General features: G+C 35.3%; 1 protein-coding gene across 5 annotated transcripts in view; it reads left to right on the top strand.

Moving 5' to 3' along the window:
* The window catches only part of SHCBP1 (SHC binding and spindle associated 1), an 80,304-nt gene that overhangs the window by 13,885 nt on the left and 47,327 nt on the right, over nucleotides 1–19,092 (top strand). For 4 of the 5 annotated variants that reach the window (XR_006211952.1, XM_042969706.1, XM_042969705.1 and 1 more), the window contains exons 9-12: nucleotides 2,693–2,824; nucleotides 3,464–3,582; nucleotides 9,134–9,220; nucleotides 9,600–9,741. Coding sequence is in view for 4 of the 5 variants with exons in the window: in XM_042969706.1 (XP_042825640.1) it covers nucleotides 2,693–2,824; nucleotides 3,464–3,582; nucleotides 9,134–9,220; nucleotides 9,600–9,741 (480 nt within the window). In the remaining variant the exon portion in view is untranslated. Of the gene's footprint in view, nucleotides 1–2,692; nucleotides 2,825–3,463; nucleotides 3,583–9,133; nucleotides 9,221–9,599; nucleotides 9,742–11,579; nucleotides 12,754–19,092 lie in introns of those variants that run through there. The other variant, XM_007096716.3, reaches the window with a different exon arrangement.

Here is a 19,092-nt window from a genome sequence, read left to right as displayed (position 1 = left end):
ACAGTAAATCACTGATCTTGTTGAAACTCCAAGAATATGATTAATTCTATTTGATTTCAAATGAATTTCCTTAAAATATTTTGAGTGTTTAGGAGAGCCTGGGTGGTTCAGTTGGTTAAGCTACTAACTCCTGATTTTGGCTCAAGTCATGATTTCACAGTTGTGAGATTGAGTCCTGCCTTGGCTCTGTGCTGGCTGCTTAAGATTCTCTCTCTCCCTCTGCCCTTTTCCCACGTGTGCCTGCCTGCCACATGTGTCCTCTCTCTCTGTCTCTCAAAAAAAAAAAAAAAAAAAAAATATATATATATATGTATACATATTATATATATATATATATATTTATATTTTATATATATAAATATATATATATATATATATATTTAAAGTGTGTGGGACATTGACTCAGTGTTTGAGCAACTTGAGGTATGATTTTTTTGTGGCATTGTATGTGTTGGGAAAACAAGAACATAGAGAAAAAAAGACCATTACGAAGAAGCATATTTTCCAGAATGTAGGTGGTTTATGGAAAGGAAATTTCATTTCTAGAATAAAAATTTTCCCTAGGAATATTTTTTAAGGTTTAGTATTTTTTATTTCCTGCCTACTCTTAATTTCTTATATGTTATGGATGTGTTGATGCATGGTTTTTGTTTTAAATTTAACGTATTTCTGCATAGGTGCAGGTCCAACTTGAAAGTGGACCAAAAATCTTTATCTTATTCATTCTTTAAACTTGCTGAATGTCAAATTCTACTTCGTATCTTGACCAAAGTATACTTATGAGAACATTAATGTTGAAAGATTCTATTAAAAATAGCTTTTTAGGCTGTCATAATCTTATTGTACATTTAGAGTGATTCCTAAATTTAGGTTACTTTACAGTTGTTCTTCATGGTCCTGTGTATTTCCATAACATATTAAATTTAGATGCACCTGTTCAACTATTTACCAAAAAAGCTTCAAGTTAGCAATAAAGCTTGTAATGCAAAAAATCATATATCATTTTGGGACTTGTGCAGCTGTTCACAAACTGCTTAAGCTATGCTCTTTATCTTTATCTTGTCAAAACTTCTTAATGGAAGCAAGGCTGGGAGTTTAATTTCCTGCTGTTCACTAGTACATCACTTTACCCCCTTTTTTGTTTTATGTAGGTAATTTTTGTTCTTTCTCTTCTCCAAATATTTGATATATAATAGATGTGTGTATATAAATAACACATCTGCTGGATAAATCGCTGCAATAAAAACACTTTATTTTTTAGCATAGTGAAAATAGCATTGATATTATAGATTGTATGGTGGATAGCAGTTCTTCCTAGGTTGGTGAGGAAATTAATAATGAAATTGCCAAAGTGTCATAAATAACCATATAGATATCTGAGGATTAAGTGTAAAAATGACTATAGATTTACTAACGGGGCATTTCTGAGAATTTGGGGAATGAGGTGGTATATCTAGTGTGAATATATGGAGTACCTGTTCATGCGTAAGAAGATTAAGGCTTATCTGATACCTTATCTGACTGATCTATAGCTAACACTTATCACAAGAGATATATAATTGAGTACCTACTATGTGCAGGGTGTTAACAGTACCTATAGTAGGGTTTTTCTTTCTTGTTTAGTACATTTGCTTAAATGATGGTTTTATGTTTTAAATTGCTAAGAATATGTAGCTTGTTAATGTAATAAGCTTAATTTTTTTCCTCAATATGGCAAATTTTTTTAGTTTTTAATTTTTTTGATGATAAACATAATGGTTATCGTAGAAAATGTTCCAACTGCAGGCAGACACAAAAGAAATCAGAAAGAGAAATTACTTACAACCCAATCATCCAGAGTCCACCACTGGCATTACCCCCAAGTATGGAATCCTCTTGTATTCTTCTTCAGTGCCCCCAAAGGCTTGTCTGTGTCCTTTGAGTACAGAAAACTTTATTGGTTTTGCCTGTTTAATGTAGTGACTGCTTTCATTTACTCAAACAAAGGCTCATCTTAGACATTGAGACTTAGTTCTTACAGCTTTTTCTATGTGATTCCATTTTATGATGAAAGTCAGACAACTTCTCTAGTTTTCTGACACTCCAGGTTTTGTAAGCCCATTCAGAGGTCTGGCCTGCATTATTAGTTTGGAATTTGTAGAGCTCCATTGTTTTTTATTGGTTCATGAGTAGACCTGTTTTTTCAATAAGTGAAATTGTTTTAAGTCCATCTGTCAGGTTCTAAGTCAACCTGTTTAAGAGAATACTAAAATTTAAAAATCTTGAGAAATGCCTAAGACTTTTCAAACCTAATTTGTATTAGAATAATAGGATTTTAGAGTGGGGAAAAAAACTTTTAAGGGTTAAATGCATTTTTAAAACTTTTTGAACCAGCTGTGAGTATTTAGGATTATTTACTTTTATATAGCAGTTTTGTAAGCAAATTTAGTGCTGACCTGGTCTGAGATGGTTGATAGGGTAGTCTTCCTGATAATGGGAGCAAACTGAGGAGTTGTTATAATTAAAAATTGTATACCCTGGTTTAAATTAAACAAGATATGTGAGGAGATAATTAGATTTTACTTAAATGCAACTTGGTTGACTGGTCTCAAATATCATTTGTGGTCATTTGAAATAGAGAAATCTACTGTAGCAATTTTGTGTTTAGACATTTCCCCTCAAGCATCTTGAACAGTCTTGCTCTCTTCCTTAGGATATGGTCTACCAGATGATATTGTGATAGAAAAGAGGGGCAAAGGAGACACTTTTGTGGATTGTACAGGTGCAGATATTAAGATCTCAAGCATAAAATTTATTCAGCATGATGCTGTAGAAGGAATCTTGAGTAAGTATCTGAATATTTCATGTATTATTTTGTTCCAGGAAGGAAAACTTTACTTTCCCTGGAAAATGCAATTTAATAAACTTACTTTTGAGTATATGGAAGACTGACTAATTATTTATGTACACATAACATGATGACTTAGGAAGCTTACTCTAAAGTAAAAAATAGTTGTCTATTCTGAAAATTTGTTAGTTTAATATTGGTTTCTTTGTGATCATTTTTTTCTTTCAAACATTCCAATATTGTGGTCTGTGTTCTTTGTTTTCGATTAGCCCTAAACTCAATGCAGCTATTTTCCCATTGTGCTGGTATTTGTTTCCTAGGATCTGTATTCCCTTTCTAGAATTGGTCTCCTTTTCTTCTCCCTTCCAGGATACTCATGAAAGTTACTTTCTGATACTTTTTTGGTAATGAAAAGTGCTTTTTAACTTGGTTTTACGTTTCTGAGATCATTCTTTTTTAAAATGCTGCTTTTAGATTTTAGTCATTGTTTTGTAAATTATGAATTTGTAATTCCAATAACAAAGTTTACATGGTGGCTAGTGAAATATTTAGACCACCTAATGTCAGCTCTAGACCATTTCTAATATTGGAAAACACACATTACTTAAAGCATTTGATTGCATGTTTTCATTCTAGTCATTCATCGTGGTAAGACCACATTGGAAAACTGTGTGCTGCAGTGTGAAACTACAGGAGTCACGGTGCGAACATCAGCAGAATTTTTAATGAAGAACTCAGATTTATATGGTGCCAAGGTAGGATAATCTCTTATCTTTTGGGAAAGAAGTTTAGGTTTAAGTTCTAAATAAGTAAAATGTGGGACCAAGATGTAAAGATGTACACTCCCGTTCTCTTTCCTCAAAGAAGTTCAGACACTTATATACACTAAATCAGCCAGAGTCAATTGTGTAAGGAAGAAAAATAAGAAATCTGACAGTTTCTCTAGGATAGCTTTGAGATTTAGACCCTTCACATTTATTAATTTTACAAACAGTTTTGTAGCAATTGAAGCTCAGTTGCTCTTTTTAAAAAAATTTTTTTTAATGTTTATTTATTTTTGAGACAGAGACAGAGCATGAGTTGGGGAGGGGCTGAAGGAGAGGGAGACACAGAATCTCTGAAGCAGGCTCCAGGTTTTGAGCTGCCAGCACAGAGCCCGATGTGGGGCTCGAACTCATAGGCCACGAGATCGTGACCTGAGCCGAAGTCGGACACCCAATTGACTGAGCCACCCAGGCGCCCTGAGTTGCTTTTTTAAAATGAGACTTTTTATTTTGAGATTATTGCTGAGCTAACGTACTGTTGTAAGAAATTATACAGAATGGTCCTGTATGTATACTCTGTACTAGTTTCCCCATAATTGTAACATCTTGGAAAACTGTAGCACAACAGGATAACATGATTCAGTCGAGTATTTCCATCACTCCAAGGATCCTGCATCCTGCATGGTCCTTCAGACCTCTTCCTTAATCACTGGCAAACTTTAGTCTCTTCTCCATTTCTATTATTTCGTCATTTCAAGAATGTTACATAAACATAATCATACAGAATGTAACCTTCTGGGATTGGCTTTTTTCACTCAGCACAGTTCTCTGGAGATTCATCCAAGTTGTTCCAGGTGCAAAGTGTTTGTTCTTTTTTTACTGCTGAATGGTATTCTAGCATATTCCAGTTTGTTTAACTGTTTACCCGTTGAAGGATATCTGTTTTTTTTTCCAGGTTTTGGCTATTGTAAATAAAGCTGTTGCGAACATTTGTGTACAGGTTACTGTGTGAGCACTTTTCATTTCTCTGGCGTAAATGCCCAGGAGTGCACATGGTAGCTACATGTTTACTTTTTTTTTTTAAAGACACGGCCAAACTGTTTTCCAGAGTAGTTACACCATTTTACATTCCCATCAGCAGTGTTTGAGTGGTATAGTTTCTCCATATCCTTACCAGCATTTGGTTTTTAAAATTTTAGCCATTCTGATAGGTATGTGGTTTTACTTTTCATTTACCTAGTGGTTAATGATATTGAACATTTTTTCATATTCTTACGTGCCATCCTTCTCTTCAGTGAAATGTCTGTTCATGACTTCTGCCCATTTTCTAATCGGATTATTTGTTCTTTTTTACTGTAGATTTTGGAGAGTTCTTTTTATATTCTAGATACTAGTCCTCTGGTGGGTATTTGGTTTGCAGATTTGTATGCTAAACTGTAGCTTGTCTTTTCATTTTCTTCACTTGGGCTTCTACAAAGAAAAGCTTTAAGTGTCAGTGAAGTCCAATTTACTGATTTCCCTTTTATGGGGTAGTGATTTTGGTGTTAAGTGTAAGAACTCTTTGCCCAGCCTTAGATATGAAAGATTTTCTTTTATTTTTTTTCCTAAAAATTTCATAGTTTACATTTTACATTTAAGGTCATGATCCATTTTTTGAGTAAATTTTGGTGTAAATATGAGTTTTAGATTAAGGTTAATTTATTTTTTTGCCCATAGATGTCCAGTTGTAACCACACCATTTCTTGAAAAGGCGGTTCTTCCTTTGATAAATTGGTTTTCTACCTTTGTCAAAAATCATCTGGAAAATTTGTGTAGGTCCATTTCTAGGTTCTCCATTCCATTCCACTGATCTGTGTACCTGTCCCTCCACCAATATCTGCTACTGTATGTTGAGTCTTGAAATCTGATACAGTGATTCCTCCCACTTTGTCTTTTCCAAAATGGTTTCAACTATTCTGGTTCCTTTGCCTGTCAATATAAGTTTTAGAAAAATATGGTCTCTGTCTACAAAAAATCTTGGTGAGATTTTGATAGGAATTCTAATAAAACTGTATATCATCAATTTGGGAAGGATGGACATCTTTTTTATGTTGAGTCTTCCAATCTTGTGAACACTCTGTCTCTCCCATTTATTTTCATCTTTGATTTCTTTCATCAGCATTCCATAATTTTTAGAATACAAGTCTTGTATGTGTTTTCTTAGATTTGTATGTAAATATTTCATTTTTAAGTGATTATAAGTCATCTCATATTTTTAATTTCAATGTCCATGTGTTCATTGCTAGTATACAATTGACTATTGTTTGTCACATATCCTGTGACCTTGCTGACTTTTCTTATTAGTTCTAGGAATGTTTTTGTAGATTTCTTGGGATTTTCTACATATCATTTGCAAATAGGGACAGTTTTATTTCTTCCCTTCTGATCTGTATGGTTTTGTTTCCTTTTTTTTTTTTTTTTTTTTTTGCTTTATGGCACTGACTAGAACTTCCAGCACTATGCTGAATAAGAGTGGTGAGGGTGGACATCCTTACTTGTTCTTCTTGATATCAGGGAGAATGTATTCAGTATTATACCATTAAGTATAAGGTTAATTATAGGCTTTTTGTAGATAATCTTTATCAAGTTGAGTAAGTTCTCTATTTCTGTTTTGTGATAATTTTTGTAATCACTGTGTGTTGATGTTTGTTAGATGTTTTTCCTTCATCATTTCATATGATTACATGATTTTTCTTTTTTGGAAGAAACAAAATGGTGGGTTACATTAATTGATTTTCAAATTTTGAACCAGTTTTGCACCCCTGGAATAACACAATTTAGTCATAGTGTATATTTTTTAATATATTGCTGTAATATATTTGCCAATGTTTTGTGAGGAATTTTTACATCTGTATTCATGAGAGATATTGGTCTGAAGTTTTCTTTATTTGCACTATCTTTGTCAAGTTTTGTTATCAGGATAATATTAGCGTCATAAAATGAATTTGGAAGTATTCCCTTCACTAATTTGTATTAATTCTTTAAATGTTTGGTAGATTTTTCCAGTGAAACCATCTGGGCCTGGAGATTTCTTTTTTGGAAATTTTAAAATTATGAATTCAATTTCCTTAACAGTTATAGGGCTGTTCAAATGACTTATTTCATACTGAGTGAGTTAACAGATATGCTGATAGGTTACAGAGCTCCTGTGGATGGGTGCCAGGTCAGTGGTGAAGGGCTTTCCTGTTTGGTGGCAGTGGCATCAGTGACTCCTGGAGCACCAGGTGTTATATGTACCACCTCCCACCTAGCCCGTTAGGCCTCACACCAGCCTGGGGGGGCAGGTGACCATTTCTTCTGCTAAGTTGTCAAATTTACAGGTATAGTTATTTGTGGTATTCCCTTAGTCTTTAACCTTTTGATGTCTGCAGGGTCAGTGCTGGTATCTCATTTCATTCTTGATATTGGTAGTTTGTTATAGTCCTACTGGTCCCTGAGGCTCTGTTCACTTTTCTTTTTCAGTGAATTTTCTCTGTGTTGTTTAGGTTGGGTAATTTCTACTGTTCTATCTTACTAGTTCACTGATTCTTTCCTCCTTGTTTTCCTTTTTGCTGTTGAGTCCATCCACAGAGCTTTTTATTTCAGTTATTTTTGAGTTCTGAAATTTCCATTTGGTCTTTCATATCTTCTGTTTTTTTCACTGAGACTTTCTATGTGCGCCTTTAATTTTTCATTTAAGTATGTTCATAATTGCTTCTTAAAGCCTATTTATCGTGGATGCTTTAAAATCATTGTCAGCTAATTCTAACATCTCTGACATCTTGGTTTTGGCATCTATTGACCATCTTATTCAGTTTGACATCTTCCTGGTTCTTGGTATGACAGGTGATTTTCCATCAAAACCTGGACATTTTGTACTACATTATGAGAGTCTGGATCTTCTGTTTTAGTTTAAGTGACACCCTTACAGGAGGGGATAGGATGAAGGGTACTGCTGGTGGAAGGAGGTAGAAGCCCAGGTTCCCTATTTTAGCCTCCATTGATACCTGTTTCAGTGGGATAGCTCTTTGTTACTGCTGGGAGGGGATGGAAATTCTGGTTTCCAGCATGGTGCCCACTGACACTGTGGCCCATGACAGTGGCCTTGTTACCACTGAGCAATGGTGAAAGTCCAGACTTTCTACCAGGCCTGCTCTGATACTGCTCTAGTGGTGAGAGGGAGTGGCATCTTGTGACTGTTGGGTGGGAGTGTGTAGTCTCCAGTGATGCTGCTAGGGCCTTGTTATTGGCTGGTGGGGATGCAAATCCTGGCTTCCTGCTTGGCTTTCTCTGACACCACCCCATTGGGAGAGTTGGGGTGCCTGGTTACAGCCTCGAGAAGGTGAAAGTCTATTCTCTCCTCTTAGCATTTGCCAACGTGGGGATGGGCCACTATTTTTGTCTGTGGCGTTTGACTGGCATAGAGCTATAATTATCTGAAAGTCTTCTGTCTTTCTAAACTGCCTGGTCCTTTGGCTAGAGAGTTCAGGCTTTTTGGAAGGCTTTACTGGTCTGTGTCTTGTGTTTATGGATTGCCAGATTCTTCAGCTTCATGTCTGGGGAAGAAAGCCCAATTGGAAGATTTTTTTTTTACCTAGTAGAGAGTTAGATTAGCCATCTAGCCATATGTGTTCTTGTATCCCCAAAAGGGCAATTAATAATAAATATTTTCTCATGGTTCACTACTACTCTTAGAAAAAAACTTAACATATATGTGGTAGGTGTCTTATAAATGGTTAATAGCAGCTCTTCTTCATGTATGATATTGTATATTAAATTATTCCCAAAGTGATTTCTTAAATAACTATAGAGGTTTGAGTAAATTATTTTTACTTCCCAAAGTGCTTAGTATAGTTTTAGGAAGTAAATTATTCCTGTTACTGTTACTTAATTGGTACCATGTGGTCTCAAGGGACACTGTGAAAGAATTGTGCCATGCATGGATCTTTCTGGTTACTTTGTTTTATTGAGTCACTTGAATTGGTTGCTAATTTTAACATGTGTGTAGTAGTGGAGGCTATTAATTGTTTAGCTCATAGAAGTGATTTTTAGGTTATGTTGGGATGTTTTAAAACTAGTGTGTTTTTAAAAATATCAGGTCTTCTTTCTATACTTAAATTGCAATATTTTACTAGACTCAAATACGATTCTCCAACTAATTTAGTATCTCAGGATGATCATTTTGAATAAATGCAAAATTGTTAAATATTTTGTTTTTTTTATTTGGCAGAATCAGAAAACTGACTTATCCAGAATGAAAGGGAGTGGAACAATAATCAAGTGTTGATCATCTTAGCCAGTGTTTTGTGTGTGTCTCTGCATGTGGTTTTTGAAAGTGATAAATGATAGACAACTTGCTGGAAATGGAGCAAATAGAAATGTTGATTAGAAATATCTAATAAAACTTTCTGTAAAACACTTTATATTTACACTGTGTTAAGGTTTAAGAAATGATTGTAATAAATCTTCTCTTGTAGTCCTGCCTTAAAATACTGATTGTGATACCTTGAAATGTAACTTGTAGGGTGCTGGTATAGAAATATATCCCGGGAGCAAGTGCACCTTGAGTGACAATGGGATCCATCACTGCAAGGAAGGGATACTCATTAAGGTGAGTGTACCTGGTAAAACACCCTCTTTCCAAAGGTTAGAATGGTTTCATCTAAGAAATAATTGTGTTTTGTTAAATTCCCAAGTTGAGTTCTATTGTTTGGTTTTGAAAAGCACAAACAGTACATACATCTTAATAATCATCTTGATATCAGTAGTTGGTGACTGAGGGTCTTTTGTGAGAATACTTTGCTATCTATAGATCTGCAGAAATGACAGAGGAATGCTGTGTCATTCAGAGCTCAGACTGTGCTACAACATATTAATAAGCATAGCTTTCTACTTTATTTTTAGAATAGCCTGAAAACAGTGAGAAGATTTTTAAAGCAGGCAGTGTTGAATGTGACAGTTCCTTAAAACATTTGTTTTCAATGTCACAGGACTTCTTAGATGAGCATTATGACATTCCCAAAATATCCATGGTGAATAATGTCATACATAATAATGAAGGTTATGGTGTTGTCTTGGTGAAACCTACAATCTTCTCTGACCTGCAAGAAAATGTCCAAGATGAAACTGAAGGTATGTTTTATTTAGTGATTTTTAAAAATAAAAATGTGATCCTAGTTTACTTTATTTCAGCATAAAGCTCTTATTAAGGATCTGAGTCTTCCTCTCCTTAACAAAGATAACTGGCATATGCTTGGACTCTGAGATAGAGAAACTTGGGAAGGCTGTAACATTGTAGACTCTCAGGGTGAAAGAAACTTTCAAGGTCAACTAGTTCACCTATTCATTCAAAACCCTGGTGTGTGGTTTCTGTGGTCCTGCAGTTCTCTTCTTATCATGCTTGGCTTTCTGTGCATTTATAGAATAAAGCTGAGCATATGATAGAAATGGTAGCTCCTACTGACATTTGTTAAGGATGGAGGCAGAGAAATGCATGTGCCAGATTGAAGGCTGCATTTACTGGAGGGGATTGTGGAGTTTGTCTCTATTTTTTATTGGCAGAAGTAAATGCCTCCCTGTTAACTATCTTTCTTGGCAGGAAAACTGAGCTCAGTAGGAAATTTGTGACTTTTAAGCCATGACCCAGATTACTGTGAAATCTTAGGGATTATGCATTGGCATGGATGAGGAAAGTAGTCCTCGTCATCCATCAGGATACAGTCTAGTTATCTGTGAGTTCTTTTTCTTCTCACAGTTATGTAGGTCAGAAGTCCAGGTGGGCTTGGCTGCATTATGTGCTTAGGGTCTCAGAAGGGTGAAGTTAAGGGGAGTGGGCTTTGATCTGAGAGCTCTGAGGGGGAAATCTGCTTCTGAGCTCATTCATATTGTTGGCAAAATCCATTTCCTTTAGGTTGTAGGACTGAGGTCTCCATTTTTTTTTTTTTTTTTTTGCAATTGCCTGAGGATTGCTTCAGCTTCTAGAGGCCACTGTCCAGTCCTTGCCCCCATAACCTCCTCTATCTCAGCAACTGTCCTCAAGAGAAACTTCCTTAAGGCAAATTTTGTTCATGCTTCAAATCTCTCATGTTTTGAATTTCTTCATACTTTCCTCTTCTTCATCTAGCCAGAACAAAACCCCAACTTTTAAAAGGTCCAAGTGATTAGATTAGGGACACCTGAATTATTTCCTTAGAGTAAGCTGATTAGTAACCTTAATTACATGTGCAAAATCCTTTTGCCACTTAACAATCCCGAAAGTAACACCAGGGGGGTGGGCATCATAGGGGCCATCTAGAATTCTGCCTCTCAGTAAGCACTCACTTCTAATGCTGGCATTAGCTGCTAGAAGGAGAGTTCCTTTGGGAATAGTGGCACTCTTACTAATCTTTGTGTCTATCTCCTAACACTGTGCTTATAGTAGGTAGTCAATATCCAGAAAGGGTCCGTTGAGTGAATGAGATTCTAGGATAAAAATAGAAAATAATTCAAAATTGGTAATCCTGTATGAGGGTCAGAAAGTCTTGGTACAAAGACTAAGACAACTGCTTATTGAAATACTTATGGCAAAGGGTTCATGGAATCCAGTCAGATGACAGCAGGAATCCTTGGCAGTAAAAACTTAAAAGCTTTAATTAGAATGTAGAAATATAGGGGCACCTGGGTGGCTCAGTCGGTTAAGCATCCGACTTCGGCTCAGGTCATGATCTCGTGGTTTGTGAGTTCGAGTCCTGCATCAGGCTCTGTGCTGACAGCTCGGAGCCGGGAGTCTGCTTTGGATCCTGCGTCTCCTCTCTCTGCCCCTTCCCTGCTCATGCTCTGTCTCTCTGTCTGTCTATCTCTCTGTCTCTCTCTCTCTCTCAATAATAAATAAACATTAAAACAATTTTTTTTAGAATATAGAAAGATATATATTTTTTGTTGCATTATTTTTACATTTTACTGTATTTGTTATAATTTGTTTGTTTCTTCAGAAAATAGAGCACTTAAAATTCCGACAAGTGAGGAGGCAGACACAGCGGAAAGGGTGGATCTAGAAGAGCTGATTCAATGTACAACTGGCAAAATGGAGCTTTATGCAAGATCTAGTCTTTCTGAGCAAGTGGAAGGCAACTATGAAATTGTAAATGAACTAGTTGCTGCCTCCACACAGAAGGGTCAGATGAAGAAGAAAAGGTTGAGTGAACTGGGGATCACGCAAGCTGATGACAACTTAATGTCACAGGAGATGTTTGTTTCAATTGTGGGGAACCAGTTCAAGTGGAATGGGAAAGGGAGTTTTGGCACATTTCTTTTCTGACCACCGTGATATAAATAGATAGCAAAATATTGGATTTTGCACATGCTGCCCTGAGAATCACTGCTGCTATCATAGTTTGCTTCATGTCTGTATTTTATATTTGATATATTTGATTGGGTTTGAGTGAAATGTACATCTATTTCTATCTGCAGGTGTTGCACATGAAACATTCCCTTTTATAAGGAAGGTCATAAAAACATAAAATAGAAAATATTTGAAGATTTCTTATCCAGAAAGTCTTGCTTTCTCAAACACATAGTTCTCTCATATTATTAAGCCTATCAGTAACTTTCTAGTGTAAATACACTTTTAACCTAGCACTTCAAAGAAGAAAGGGAATGCAAGATGAGTGCACAGAAATGCAGTAGGTATCAAATGTCAAATGTGCAGTGTTCTTTACACTTGTATTTTTCTCCCAATTACAGCAAGTCTGAATTCCATGATACATTTGCATAATACTTGTCTTAAAATAAGTTTTTATTATTAGGAAGTTATCTGCATAATCAGACTTACTATTGAGAATTTGAGTGGGATGCATTTTTGTGTTGAACAATGTAATCATCAAAACAGTAATAGATAGCATGGCAGGTTTGAAACAGATATGAGATGTGTTATTCAGAGCCAATGCGTATGTAGAACACTTTCACTGTTGCTGAATATGAATGATTAAAAAGAAGGTGTTTTTCTTTGACCATAACAGTATTCTGATCAGATTTCAAATATCTTACACATAGTGGTTTCTTTTACAACCTGTATCAGCTCTGTGTTCTTGAATATCATATTGTAAGACACAGCTTTTAAAGATATTTATATTTTTAAAAAGTATATGTGACATTAATATGCTTACTGATTAAAATTAAAATTATGAAATAATAAATTGAATCTTGTTCTGTTTTTCCAGATGCATTATGGGCCATAGTGCTGTGTAGCATCTGTGGTCCTTTTGGAATGCACACAATGGAATGACCATTGAAAGGCATTTTTCTTTTCCTCATTTTAAATCCTATTGCAGTGGTAATGCTAATTAATTCTGCATAAACTTGACCCAAATACTGATTTAAAAACCATTTATTCAATGTTTAAAAAAATCAAATTGGTTTTCCAATAAAATTTCTTTATCTTGGAGTTTAGATTTCATATATTCTCTTGTAACTTGGTAGAGTGCCAAGAGAATGACAAGTAGCAGGGTAAGTAAAGTTAATACCTTCTTCGTTCCTTTTTATAGCATGATAGTTTTTAGATTTCATTTCTATCTCAGTTTAAATCTAAACTTACATTCATTTTAATTCACATGATAAGTTATTAGTGAGTAGGCCTAATGCATTCTTATTTAAGTTATGTAGACCACATTTTGCCTCAGTCGTGAAGAGTTGAACACCTTAGATGACTTAGTACAGGGAGTCAAGAGAGCGAGCTCTGGAAGGATGTGGATTTAACATTTGAGGTGAAAACACTGACATGGAAAAGGGACTATCTTCAGTGTTGAATGAATTATATGTCCTTTTTGGTCTACTCTTAGTGTAACCTTGAATTCATGGCAGGTAGCAAAGTTCTGTACCTTGATTTGAGTATTTTCTTGGAGATTCCCTAGAAGTATCTCCTTTGGTTTCTTATTCTGTAATTATGCCACAAATATATACATGAATGTATTTTCATTTATTCAGCCATAGGTAATTTGTTCTCAAGTGTGTCTACCCCACTTTTTTAGAACTTCTGCAACTTCTAGTTGTAGGAGGTTGAAGAAATACCCACTTTCCAGATTTAGCTCTTCAGAGGGAGGTTGAAGAGACTTACCTATAAAACTTTGATGAGCACCTAAGGAGTAATCCCACTTACGTTGCTTTGTAATTCAATTTGCTGTTTTTTAGTTCTATTACTTTCTAGGCAAAAAATTCCATAGACTTCTATGGAAATTGATGATTCGACCTTGATGTAAATTTATATATAGCATTTAATTTTATAACATTTTATTCTGTGATTTAAAAAATCATATGTACAGGGGCGCCTGGGTGGCTCGGTCGGTTAAGCATCCGACTTCGGCTCAGGTCATGATCTCATGGTCCGTGAGTTCGAGCCCCGCATCGGACTCTGTGCTGACAGCTCTCAGATTCTGTGTCTCCCTCTCTCTCTACCCCTCCCCTGTTCATGCTCTGTCTCTCTCTGTCTCAAAAATAAATAAACGTTAAAAAAAATGATATGTACAAAATTTCTACAGTCTTATATGTGTTAAAGAGAACACTCTCTTTTCCCAGTTCTCACTGTTAAAAGTATATATCCTTTGAAAACAATACAAAAGACCTAGTATATAATGTTCTGAAAATTACTTTTGCTGTTTTCTCTTAACATATTATAGAAATCTATGTCTGTATATGCAGATCTATCTTAGTCTTTTTATTGATTGTGTTATACTCCATTGTCAGAATTCTTTCATTTAAAGTGATTAAAAACCTAATTCAGACAGGCTTAGAGGGTTGGGTCCTGGAGCCAGGAGGTCTGAAAACGAGAGCTGATTTGGGGCATAGTTGGGTTGTTCTATCCTTTTAATTTTGACTTTTCTGGTCTTGGCTTCATCTTCAGGTTGGCTTTTTCCATGTGGTGGCAAAGATGGCCTTCAGTATCCCCAGTTTTTATGGTCCCAGAAGGCAGAGAGACTTTTTAGCATCTGGTTGGTTCTGCCAGCATTTGCTTGTCCTTTGACCAGTCACTATAAATGGTGTCTTCTATTCTCACTGAGTCACATTTCTACCCTAATGAAGAGGGATGGAGCTTTGTGATCAACTCATTCTCCAGGTGGTGAAAGAGAAGTTTCTAGAGGAAAAGGGGTTCTGTTACTAGAAGCAGATGAAATGACTGCTTTTTAGGCAAAAACATAGATGTCTGGCTAGAGATGGATGAGGTATAACTTAACCTATTTCCCTGGATTGATGGGGAGTCAGGCTTTCAGTTTTTCATTATTACAAATAGACACACATAAAAGAATGCTCAGTGTAACACTTGGGACTTCTCTAAGATTTTCTGTGGTTAAGTTATTGGATAAAGAAGACTTCCAGTTGAAGGTTATAGATTTAAATTTTGATCGCTATTGCCAGACTTCTCCAAGAAATTGAGCACTGGTTTATACTCCTGCCCACAGTGTATGGGAGTGACACTTTGCCATATTCTGATAATAGCAAATATTGTCAGTTAAAAAAAATGCTTATTCATGAGTGAAAAAAATATTTGGACTTGTGTTTATTTGATTACTATTATTGGTTTGACATTTTATCATTAACTATGTTTTCATGTATCTATTTTTCTGAAAATTGCCTGTTCATATCCTTTGCCTATTGTTCTGTTGGGTGGTTTGACTTTGTCATTGATTAATAGGAGTTTTAGATACTGAATTTTTTTTTTAGTATTTATTTATTTTAGAGAGAGAGGGAGGGAGGGAGGGAGGGAGGAAGGGGCAGAGAGGGAGAGAGACACAGAATCTGAAGCAGGCTTCAGGCTCCAAGCTCTCAGCACAGAGCCCAATGCGGGGCTCTAACTCACGAACTGTGAGATCATGACCTGGGCCGAAGGCAGATGCTTAACCAACTGAGCCCCCCAGGTGCCCCAGATACTGTATGTTTTAATCCTTTGTATTGCAAGTATATGTATATACACACATACATATATATAGTATACATATTACATATAAGCATACTTATGGTTATATATAAGTATATATATATATATAGATCTCTTGAGCCATCTGAGCTTTATTTATGGTATTTTGTTTTACTGAATTTTTAAGTTTTAATTGCAGTCAGATCTGCTCTTCTGGGTCTTGTGTCCTGTTTACATAGATCTTACCAGATTAAAAAAAATATTTTGTATTTTAGTACTTTTATAACCTTGTTTAATTAATCTTGTTAATTCATCTTGTTTAAATTTATATTTCTAATCCATTTGGTTTTGTGTGTGGTATGACATTGAACTCTTTTTCTCTAAATGGTTAGTGAGTTCTATCTATACCATCTACTGAATGGTTCATTCTTTTCCCACTTACTTGGAAGCATACCAAGTTCCCCTGTTTGTCTACTTCTGACACTCTGCTTAAATACTACTGGCTAATAATCTCCAGCTAAATGTATATTCTGTTACCAGGATCCAAATCACTAGCACTCAATCAAATGTGACTGGAAAAACTCTTTTCTCTGACACTACCCTCCATATATCAAGGTGTTTTCCTAGTGAGATGACTTAGGGAAAATGTAGTCTCACTACCACTCTGTTCTTATTTTTCAAAACCTTCTTGGGTATTGAACTTTTTTTTTTTTTAAATCAGCTTTTATCAGCTTTTTTGATACGAAACATTATCAGTTTTAGGTATACAATTCTCTGGGTCTTGACAAATGTCCTTAGTTGTATAACCACCACCACAATCACAGTATTGAATGTTTCTATCATCTCTAAAATTCCCCTCATTTTCCTTTGCAGTCAATCCTCTCCCCCAACCCTTGGACACTGGAGATTATCTGTCTGCTTTCTGTCACTATAGTTTTGCCTTTTCTAAAGTTACATATAAAAAGAATGACTCAGTAGGTAATCTTTTGTGCTCATCTTCTTCAGTTTAGCATAATGTGCTTATAATACATCTGCATTGTTTCATGTGTCAGTAGTTTGTTTCTTTTTATTGTTGAGTAGTTTTCCATTGTGTGGATATTGAGTATTGTCTATTCACTCACCAGTTGATGGGCCACATGGGTTGTTTGCAGTGTTTGGTTATTATGGATAAAGTTGCTAAGACTATTTGGGTAAAAGTCTTTGAACATATGTTTTCATTTTTGTGGGGACAAATACCTATGAGTGGGATTGCTAGTGCACATATTACTTTGTTGGAAAATCCCAAATTGTTTTCCGAAGTGGCTATCCCATTTTGCTTCCCTACCATCAGTATATGAGAGTTCTAGTTGCTTTACATCCTTGCCCAATACTTGATATTTGATATATCCTTTAAATTTTAAGTTTTCTAATGGGTATGCTATGATATCTCATTGTGCTTTCAGTTTGCATTTCCCTTATGATTAATGATGTTTGGCATCTTTTTAATGTGCATATGTGCCATTTCTTTATCTTCAGTGAAGTGTGTATTGAAATCTTTTGCCTATTCTCCCCCATCTCCCCCTGCTGTCCCCAATCAGGTTGTTTGTATTATTGAGTTGTAAGTTTTGTTTGTTTTTTATTCTGGATACAAGTTTTTATCAAATATTACATTTTGCAAATATTTTCTTTCTATCTGTGGCTTGAGTTTCCATTTTCTTAACAGTATAATTTGAGTAGCAGAAATTTAAATTTTGATGACGTCAGTTTATTAATATTTTCTTTCATGGTTTGTGTTTTTTATGTCTTATCTGACCAATCTTTGTTTTTGTTGCCTTCTTTTGGATTAAGGGTTTAAAAAAGAGTTTTTTAATGGATCCATTCTACCCTTACTATTGGCTTATTAGCTATACTTTTTTTTTTTTTTTTTTTTTAAGTTGTGCTCTAGGGCAATAGTTATCAACCACAAGCAAGTTTGCCAAAAGGACATTTGCCAGAGTCCAGGGACATTTTTGGTTTTCACAGCTGGGAGTGGGGTGCTAATAGCATTTGTTAGGTAGAAGCCAGGGATGCTACCAAATATCTCATAATGCACAAGACTATCCTCACATCATGGAATGACATTTTGGCCTAAAATGTCAAATGTACCAAGGTTGAGAAATCCTACTTAAGGACCAGGCTTATTAGCAACTTATTCTCTAAAGAATCAGATAGTGAATACTTTAGGCTTTGTATGACATATATGGTCTTTTTTTTTTTTTTTTAAGTTTATTTATTTATTTTGAGAGAGAGACAGTGAGTAGGAGAGGGGCAGAGAGAGAGGGAGAGAGAGAATTCCAAGTAGGCTCTGTGCTGTCAGCATGGAGCCCAATGTGGGGCTTGAACCCACAAACTGGGAGATCATGACCTGAGCCGAAACCAAGAGTCTGATGCTTAACCGATTGAGCCACTGAGGAGCCCTGACATATATGGTCTTATATCTCCTTTCCACTCTCCACTCTGTGAAATGGTACTGTAATGGTACTGTAAAAACCATTCTTCATTCTGAACCGTACAAAAATAGGTAGCAGGCTGGATTTGGCCTGTGGCTTGAGTTTGCTTGAGTTTGTTTACAATATACATGTACTACCTTCAAATAATATTTTATCACCTTATATGTAAGGTCAATTTCCCCCTTCTATCCTTTGTGCTATTGCTATCAAATATTGTACTCATATGTGTGTTATAAGCCCCTCAATATTTTGCTGTTATTTTTGCCTTAAACTATTATTCAACAAGATTTTTAAAATATGTCTTATATTTATTAACATATATACCATTTCTAGTGTTTTTCATTATTTTGTGTTGATCCAAAATTCTATTTGGTGTCATATTGTACTTGAATAACTTCCCTTATCATTTCTTTTGGTACAGATCTGCTGACGGAATTCTTCTAGCACTTGTCTGAAAATCCCGTTATTTTGTCTTCAATTTTGAAAGATGAGTTTTGCTGCTTAGAGAATTCTAAACTGACAGTTTATTTCAGTATCTAAGGATGTTGTTCCACTGTCAGTTGGCTTACATAGTTTCTGACAAGTAGACTGCTGTTATGTGTCTTTTTCTCCTGGCTGTTTTAAAGTTTTTATCATTGGTTGTCAGCAATTCATTATCCTGTATTTTGTGTGGACTTCTTTATGTTTATTCTGCATGGAGTTCATTGTACTTCTTCATTGTGTGAGAATTTTTTTTCCAGATATTATTTTGTCTCAGTTCTTTTCTTGACTCTTAACACATGCACGCTACTCTGTTTTGTTTTGTCCAATGGGTAAAATAATGTGTTTCATTTTGGATAATTTTTATTGCTGTGTCTTTAAGTTTACTTATCTTTTCTTCTACACTGTTTTAACTGCTATTCATCCCATCCAGTGAATTTTCATTTCAGATATTATATTTTTTATCCCAAGAGGGTGTTTTGGGAGGACTCTTTTTAATATCTTTTCTTTCTCTTTTCATCATGATCATATTCTACTTTCTTGAATATGTAGAGCATATTTATAATAGCTATTTTAGGATCCTTATTTATTAGCTTTATCATCTTGTGGTAAGGTCCCTTGCCTAAGGAGAGAAAAAAAAAAAAAACGGAG

Source organism: Panthera tigris, chromosome E2 (genome assembly GCF_018350195.1).
Source record: "Panthera tigris isolate Pti1 chromosome E2, P.tigris_Pti1_mat1.1, whole genome shotgun sequence".
NCBI lineage: Eukaryota > Metazoa > Chordata > Mammalia > Carnivora > Felidae > Panthera > Panthera tigris.
The sequence above is the reverse complement of the archived record's forward strand: the minus strand, read 5'-3'. Positions and strand labels throughout refer to the sequence as shown.